This window comes from Chelmon rostratus, chromosome 4, assembly GCF_017976325.1.
Source record: "Chelmon rostratus isolate fCheRos1 chromosome 4, fCheRos1.pri, whole genome shotgun sequence".
NCBI classification, from domain to species: Eukaryota; Metazoa; Chordata; class Actinopteri; order Chaetodontiformes; family Chaetodontidae; genus Chelmon; species Chelmon rostratus.
The window spans coordinates 28,337,745-28,346,491 of record NC_055661.1 but is presented as its reverse complement, the minus strand read 5'-3'; the positions used below and the strand labels follow the sequence as shown (position 1 = coordinate 28,346,491).

The following is an 8,747-nucleotide window of genomic DNA, read 5'->3' as shown; positions in this document are numbered from 1 at the left end:
GGTAAAATACATGATTCATTGATATTTGAATGTTGGACATTGTTTTTAAGTGAATATTTCTGCATGGGAACGATTGGTTCCGCCTAGCGCCACTAGAGGGCGCCTCACTTGTTTATTCAAAGCGTCTTTCTTTCTCTCTTTGTGTCGCGTTTGAAATCCTGTTTGACGCTCTTTGTTTGTCTCGGGCTTCACGTTACATCGGTGAAATGTGGGCGAGAGTGAAAAGCTCCTTTGCAGCGTTTCTGTCTTTGTTATTCACGTGACTGACTGACTCCCGCATCTCCTCATCACGGAGTGATCACGTTCCCGTTCGGCCAATCAGAGGCGGCGGAGATGCTCGGCTCTGCTATAAATCCGAGCTGGACGCAGTGGGGGAAGCAGGAATGAAAAACAATAGAAACCCGCACACCGACAACACGTCTGGACACTCTTTTAATCTCTTGATATTTTCCTTCACTTAACATCAGGTAAGAGAGGTCCTCACCTGTCCGCGTGTCCACAGACCTCATGCTGTTTTCATTTACTACAAGACGACACTGCAACTTTTCTTCCTCTTACTTGTTGTTTAGATGTTGACTTTATTCTAACATTAATGCTGAGTGATACAAACACGTGTTAATGTTCATTTCGCCTTCTGCTGTCTCATATGAGCCTATGTTTACTAAGCACGTGAGCACAGAGCAACAGCTGATCAGACAGGTTGCAGTAGAGGTGATGGTGCTGTTGGTGTCTTGCACATCCAGATGAAGCTTATTTTGTGTCAGCCTCATGTGGTCTTTCAGGACGTCCTCTCTGCTTGTGTGCATGCAGACACCGTCCACCGTGTGAAGCTCATCCTCTGCTCATCTTCACTCCGCAGGGTTCAGGGTCAAGAAAATGGCCACCTCAGCAAGTTCAAAACTGAACAAAGCTGTTAAACAGCAGTACATGGATCTCCCTCAGGGGGACAAGGTCCAAGCCATGTACCTCTGGATCGATGGGTCTGGAGAGGGATTGCGCTGCAAGACCAGAACTTTGGATTGTGAACCAAAGACGATTGAGGGTAAGATCTGGTTTCTGTGAGATCAACAGAACCGTCCACAGCCGTGTGCAGTAAAGCGTGGGTGAAAACAGGTTTTAGACTTTGAATCAGATTGCAGATTTCAGTTGTTTTTCTGCATCAGATCTTCCTGAGTGGAACTTTGACGGCTCCAGCACCTACCAGTCAGAGGGCTCCAACAGCGACATGTTCCTGATCCCTGTGGCCATGTTCAGGGACCCGTTCAGGAAAGACCCCAACAAGCTGGTGCTCTGTGAGGTGCTCAAGTACAACCGCAAGCCAGCAGGTAAGCCGACGAGAAGAAAACCCGAGAGTCAGCGCAGCTGAAGCTGTCTTGTATTTCAGCTAATCCCTGCCGTTGTTCCTACAGAGACCAACCTGCGCCACACCTGTACACAGGTCATGAGCATGGTGGAGAACAACCACCCGTGGTTCGGCATGGAGCAGGAATACACGCTCCTGGCTGTGGACGGGCATCCCTTCGGTTGGCCCTCCAACGGCTTCCCAGGACCCCAAGGTGATAATCGGGCCACTGTTTATTGAAATATAATATGTGAGCGATCCTAAAGGGCAGCAGGGTGTTAATATTTGGTTCCTCTCCACCTGATAGGGCCTTATTACTGTGGCGTTGGAGCAGATAAAGCGTATGGACGAGACATCGTGGAGGCGCACTACAGAGCCTGTCTGTACGCCGGGGTTCAGATCTGTGGCACCAATGCTGAAGTCATGCCAGCTCAGGTATGGTCCTGCTGTCATCACTTTCATTACATTTTTACCAGTCAAACTGTATTCTACCAGTCAATAATCAGTTAATAATGTTAATAATGCTGTGTGTTGTGTTTCAGTGGGAGTTCCAGGTGGGGCCTTGTGAAGGTATTAACATGGGGGACCACCTGTGGGTTGCTCGCTTCATCCTTCACAGAGTGTGTGAGGATTTCGGTGTGATCGCGTCCTTTGACCCCAAACCAATCCCAGGGAACTGGAACGGCGCCGGCTGCCACACCAACTTCAGCACAAAGGAGATGCGAGAGGACGATGGACTGAAGTGAGAATGAGTTTTCAGCTTCTGTGTCATGAATAATCTCTAGCTGTGTCTACGATTTTCAGTGTTCAGTCTGAGCGTGTCGCTAATTGCCTGTTTTCTCCACAGGATCATCGAGGAGGCGATCGAAAGACTGTCAAAGCGACACATGTATCACATCCGGGCCTACGATCCCAAAGGCGGGCTCGACAACGCCAGACGCCTCACCGGCCATCACGAGACCTCAAACATCGACGAGTTCTCGGCCGGCGTTGCCAATCGCGGCGCCAGCATCCGCATCCCTCGCTCGGTGGGGCAGGAGAAGAAGGGCTACTTCGAGGACCGCCGTCCGTCCGCCAACTGCGACCCGTACGTTGTCACAGAGGCTCTGGTGCGCACATGTTTACTCAAAGAGGAGGGAGAGGGGCCCACAGAATACAGCAAGTGATCAGTCTGAGACCAAGTGTCGTCACCAGTACTGTATTTAGCCTGGTCTGCTTCGAGATGTAAATGATTCATCGTTACATTGTGAATGTTTTACTTGACGAATTAAATGATAATTGAGGTAATCCTGCATTCAGTTGTACGGAGCGAGTTTTTACCTCGGGCTTGAACACTGCCATTTTGCCAGCACATTGAGTCGTGGTGTCACGGTAGCTGATAATTTCCACAGAATTACGTCGTTTAATGTGTTTAACTTGTACTAATGATGAACTGTATCTCTTGTAACTGACCCAAAGGATCCCAAAGGCATTTGAATGTTCGTATCAGTCTTGGCCTCACAATCGTGGCTTTATCACGTTGTGGATAAATAAGGTCATGTTAGACTACTTTTGTATATTTTTTTTTAATAATGCATGTCTGTTTTTTCACTTGTAATTGTCACGTGTAAAAAAAAAACCCACTTTAATAAACAGCTAACATTTTTACATGTGACTCTTGACTCCAGTTGAATCCTGCGTTTATCCTGTTCAGCCTCAAGTTATATTCTGACACAAACCACAGCAAGACTATCAGCTGATTTGAATCTCTGAAACGTGACCGGCGTTAAGGGAAACATGATGTATAACAAATGGTGGTTTATTAAGACGGGATCAGTCACATCCTCCTGCCCATTCGAACGGCTAACCAGCCCAAGTGGCTGCCTCACCTAAAAGATCAACAAGACGTCAAATGTTTACAAGGGTTTCGACAGATTTATCATTCACTCTGGAGGCAGTGACGACATCCATGTGAACGTGCTGCCTTCGCGGACCGCTCGGCTGCTCTGCTGTGGCACACGTCAGTATATAAATAGTGTGTAACGGTCTTTCTGGTATGTATGTTTTGACACAAGCCTTGATAACCTATGGCCCAGCAGACCAAAACCTTCCTTCCGCTGTGAAGACCTGAGTTCATTTGGAGCAGTTGTACATAGTAATGTATTACTCACCACATTAGATTGGCTACAAGTTAATGGAACTAATATCATTTAGCAATTAGAGTAAGAATATGTCACGGATACATACACAATATCTTTAATCAGCAACTCAATACCAGGCTGATTATTAATCGTCAGAATGACATTAAAAGGCACAAGCATCCCCATCATGTTTGCACTGATTGAGTGTTGTGACTGCCTCGGGTTTCCCTTGATTCACATCACGTTACTCAGGTCACACGCCGCCTCTCGTTTCGTAACCATCGCTGCTAACTTGATTTGAAAGCAGGTTGATCAGAGCAAATACTGTATGTGCTGGTGAATCATTCCCCACATTCAGGCTCAGTCTGTCTTCCTGCCAGAATGATCGAATCAGATGGTCACTGAGAATTGTCCAAAAAAAGTCCAAACTTATGTTGTCCACCCAGCAATCTTAACGGGGTGTCGCTTTTTGTTTACTTGCCAGTGAACTAAAAAAAAGCTTCTTCACTTTCAATGATTTTGCAACTTTTTTTCTGCATGTTACGACCATTTGACTGCAAATTAAATAAATGCAGCATTTCTGCTAATCATTTCTCAAATCACGCTGCAGTGGTTCAGATATCTGAACTCCTCTTTCCGACCTTCCAGGCATTTGGTTCACTCCAGCATGAAAATCAATTTGCAAATATATGAAACATGCTTGAGTATGGTAATTCGTTACAGAGAACATTGTGTCTGCTTTGATTTTATCAGTCTGCTCGCTTGTTGTAAGAGTAGTCATACGAGCAGATTAGCAGACGACACACTAAGATGAAACTAGAATAACCAGCTTGCATTGGACGTTTGCAGTTTACATCTGTGTCTGTCCAGACTTAGAGCCTATAATAAACGCGGTGAAAACTATAAAGTTATCACAATATCGCAGCCCATCTCTGTAGGATTAGCAAGCATGTTATTACAACCCATGTTTACATTTATTGTGAGGCAGTGACCTCTCGTGGCTGTTGTAATTACAACGGGAGCAAAGGAGGACGTCAGGTGACACACAGTATAAGGAGCAAAAAAGTCCAAATTTGGAGCAAGGTGAGGCTGATGAACGGGTTAAACCAGCACAGGACTTTCACTCAGGAGGCTGCTGTTCATGTCCTGTGTGACACTGAAAATCAGCGTCTACCTATTTTAAGTTACGTAACAGTCACACACAAATTTTAACCCAAGTTCTTTTTCTTAAACCTAACCAAGTAGATTTGGTTCTTAAACCTTAGCTGCTGTGTCTCTCCCATGGTCATATATGTCATTTTGGGAGTCACTGGGGATCGACCTGTTGTTAAAGTATGAGGAACTGTTGTTGTATTGGCACGCATGATTCCAGTGAATAATTTCCAGTGAGAAACATGCCGCCTTCAATTAGAGACTATTTTTACAGAGCAGAGAAAGCTTCGTCACATGGTTCCACGATGATCAGCAAAACCAACCAATGAGCCCGCTGTCTTTGTAGTCATCAGAGAGGAAGTGACGAGAGTGGACACATACAAGCATCTTGGGGCGCAAATGAATCTATACAGTCACCAATTCAGTAACTGACCGACTGCGAAACATGGTCACAATCTCCCCTTTCTGTTCCTGAGCTATGGGGATAAATACTGTCCGGAAAAGTGTTATAGAACATTACAATGTCACAGTAATTGACAGCAGAGTTAAAATTACAGCTATTGTATATTATATCTTGAATAAGTTTTATTTGATTTATCCTTATCATTCAGGCATTTGCCTAATTTAACATGAACAACTGTGCATGTTTGAGAGTTTATTTTTGTCTGAGGGCTATGAGCTGGGACCACTGGTGTCAGAAAGGTGACAGCGTGGCCTAAAGAGCCTCTCCAGTAAAAGTTGTCTCTCTTGTTAAATCTCTAAAAAATTAAGTTGAAGAAAGGAGGGTCCTCATATCCAAAAAGTACTCAGTGCTCAAAGGGAAGACATTATAAGCTCGGGTGGCCCCTGTGTTAGTTTCATGCCACGCTTTACTGATTGATCTGCACCAAATTATACCGTGACGAAGAACTTACTGTGCTATACTCTATCAAACCCGGAGTAAAACATGTCTGCTCTGAGGTTCATGAGGGAAACACCTGAGGCATAACAAGGTACGGTAGGTCTCAAACTAGTTACCTAAAGGCTTTATTCAGGGACGCTGTAGGTGTGTTTGTGGCGAAAGGACAGATTTAGGGACTGCACACCAGTGGGTTGAGGGCAGTTTGCCTTATAGGGACAAAATTAGTGTCCCCAGATTGGTTTCACTACAGCACTTTTATCTTGAGCTAAAATGTGTCTTGACTGGGGTGAGATTGTGGTTCAAGTAGTAGATAGAGTTTAAATGTGTTTGTGTGCATCCATTTGTTTTGTCATATGAATTCTGACATCTGCTCAGTGTAGACAAGGATACTTGTTCTTTGTTCATTTGGTCTGTGTGACTATGACCAACAGTTTTTTCCAAACTGAATAAGATTTGTGACGTTCTCGCAGGTAAGGCGTCTGGTTTGTAACTAAGTTCTGTTATTTGGCTTTAGTGTCAGTAATGTGCAGTCTGGTCAGCCAAATTTAGTTCACTTTTCTTCCTAAAAGATGCTATAAAACAGTTAGTATGTCTTCATCGTGAGTTAGCATGGATGGTCTTACATAAGCTGGAGTCACAGTACATGTGATGGTATTTGCTTGTAGCGTTTTATCTGACAGCAGATTGAGAACACACCAAATTCGATTTGGCTCAGTTCACTGCCAAATGAAGACGTCCAAGTCCTGTTGCGTGATTGTGCCTCCTTAAATAATGTCCACAAGCTCAGCTCAGAAAATGTTACTGTGTGTAAATGCAAGAGACATATATCACTTTTACTATGAAGAAACTGTCTCGATTGAGGCTTTCAGTACATTCTGTGATGTCTGAGGGGGTGGTCATCGAGTTGAAATGCTTTCTCTTACATGTGCATGCGATGTGTTGCGTATTTACTGTTGCGCAACCTATTGAAATGTTCCTATTGCACGACAAGTCGAGCCCCCTCTCAGCTTCTTCTGTGTTATCTCACCTCCTTGTGCTGTTTGTAAAGAAGGGTGTAAAAGTGTGTGAATGTGCCACTTTGGCGACAATATGAGGATAAACACGGATATTTCACACAAGATAACCTGTACAGATGAACTGGACAAAGAGGAGAACTCATGAAGGAAGTCATTAAGCCTCGAGCCTGGTTTCCATGGCAGCCAGAGTCTAAACTCAGACAATCTGGTGTGTGTAGGAGAGGCGGGGGTGGGGCTCCATACCAGGCTGTTGCATAACAACAGGCAGGTCAAGAATATGCACAGAACCGAGAACATGGCTTAGAAACCACACCTACACTATGTGTAGTATCACATATTAAGACACGCTACATACACTCACTTTGCCTTTGCCTCCACACTTTTCCTCACACAACACGACTGTTCATAATAAAGAAGGAGGCATCTGAACCGCAATTCAATCAGAGCCTCTAGACTTTATCAGATATCTTCAGGCCAGACAGCAAATGAAGCACCATCCTTGGCTCTAATCTCTTCACATGACTGCAGTCTCTTCTGCTTTGAAGGCCCTTTAGCCCCAACTATCACGGCTACCACTGGTGACAACACACCGGCCATGCTTTCTGCACCCTCTCCCTCCTCCCCAGCCCTTCCTCCCATGCGGTAGTGGGTTTGGGGACATTCAGTGAGAACTGTCGCAGCGTGGCTGGCGTGATGGTCGGAAACTTGAGCAGCTGTGAAAGCAGAGCTGCACAGCGAGGCAGAAAGGTTAGAGAACCCTGGATGGAGGAACACGGCCGGAGATCAGACCACCACAAACTGTGGCTAACGTCATCAGCATTTTAATTACACAGATGGCGGTTGCATGACTCGTTTACTTCTGACCTGTGCTGATTAGATCTGACCTTAAACCTTATCTATGACCACTAGATTGAATATAGTTACTAAAATACTTTCGCCAGCTGGATAATGGGATGCATCAATGTTCAATTCAGGCTAAATCCAAAGCAGAAAAAAGTCGGTAATATTTGGACAAGGAGATCCCTTGTGTGCTTGCGTGTAAGTCAAGTTTGGCAGCGTTGCTTGTGCATCCCAGCTGACCCGAAACATGAGAAAGCAGAAAAGTAAGTGACTAAGAATAAGCTTGATGCATGTTCACATACAAGACATCATGTAAACAGGCACACGTCTCAAGTCAAACGATTCAGAGGATAAATAAATAATTAGTTCTTCTGTCCCTTTAAATGACCATGAAACACACTCGAGGCCTGGAGACGAACAACAAGTCGACAGTATAATTATTAAACAGTTCGGGGAAATGTGCTTAACCCTTTTTTTGAGAGGATCAATACCACTCTCATGTCTGTGGGATACTAAAGAAGCTACAGCCAAGCATTGGTTAGCTTAGCTTAGCATAACGACTGGAAGGAGAAACAGCCGCTGGTTTCCCAGCAAATTCAGATATATAGAAGACGTTAGTTGCCTGTGTCCAGACCTTTGAATCTGCCCACTGATTCATCTGGCATCGTGACGTGAAACAGCAGCTTCTCGTCTAAAAAAAGTGCAATCAGCACCACGGGTGGGACTAACATCATTGTCATGATGTTATCAAGCTCTGAGCTAGAACCAATAATAACAACACTGGTGACAGATATAGACAAGATGGACGCTGCTATCAAGGCTGAGTTTGTTTTTACTCTGCTCCTCTCTGACAAAACCAATAATTATGCATGACTTAGACTGCATTTATGTAGCATTTTTCTAGTCGACATTCATCCATTCACGCACACCGGTGACAAAGCATCAGGATCAGTTTGGGGTTCTGTATCTTGGTGCCCAAGGACACGTCGACATGCAGGCTGGAGGACCCGAAGTTTGAACCACCGACCTTCTGACTGGTGGACAACCTGCTTGACCTCCTCAGCAACTGCAGGCCAATTTAAGCCTGAATTTAATCAAGTGTGTTATATAAAAATTCACCCCCACACAGTTGCATAGTCATGAACAGGAACATTAGCTGTAAAGGCCAAAACCTTTTTTTGTACCAGGTATAAACATGTTGCAATTTTAATATGGGCGTCTATGGGGATTGACTTACTTTTGAAGCCAGCCTTTTGAAGCCGGCCATTCAAGGAACATGTGTGAGTGTAGGTCGGCAGATTTGCTCACCTTTGGATAAGCTAACCATCACTTGGCTGTGGCTTCGTATTCGAAGGAACAATTGCTTTCTTGCCAAG

The 8,747-nt window shown here is 44.7% G+C and overlaps 1 protein-coding gene across 1 annotated transcript; it reads left to right on the top strand.

Moving 5' to 3' along the window:
• The first annotated feature begins 308 nt into the window (after positions 1-308).
• Positions 309-2,989, top strand: glulb (glutamate-ammonia ligase (glutamine synthase) b). The gene is made up of 7 exons (XM_041934623.1): positions 309-467; positions 860-1,042; positions 1,164-1,325; positions 1,410-1,556; positions 1,650-1,777; positions 1,885-2,084; positions 2,190-2,989. Exons 2-7 carry the CDS (start codon positions 877-879, stop codon positions 2,506-2,508), a joined length of 1,122 nt encoding a protein of 373 aa, XP_041790557.1. The 5' UTR covers positions 309-467; positions 860-876; the 3' UTR covers positions 2,509-2,989.
• Positions 2,990-8,747: the final 5,758 nt, after the last annotated feature.

Bases quoted from the DNA above. Each gene is read 5' to 3' on its own strand.
- glulb (XM_041934623.1), top strand. From the start codon at position 877: ATGGCCACCTCAGCAAGTTCAAAACTGAACAAAGCTGTTAAACAGCAG. The intron at 1,557-1,649 runs GTGATAATCGGG...TCCACCTGATAG, and splicing joins CGGCTTCCCAGGACCCCAAG to GGCCTTATTACTGTGGCGTT. The intron at 1,778-1,884 runs GTATGGTCCTGC...GTTGTGTTTCAG, and splicing joins CTGAAGTCATGCCAGCTCAG to TGGGAGTTCCAGGTGGGGCC.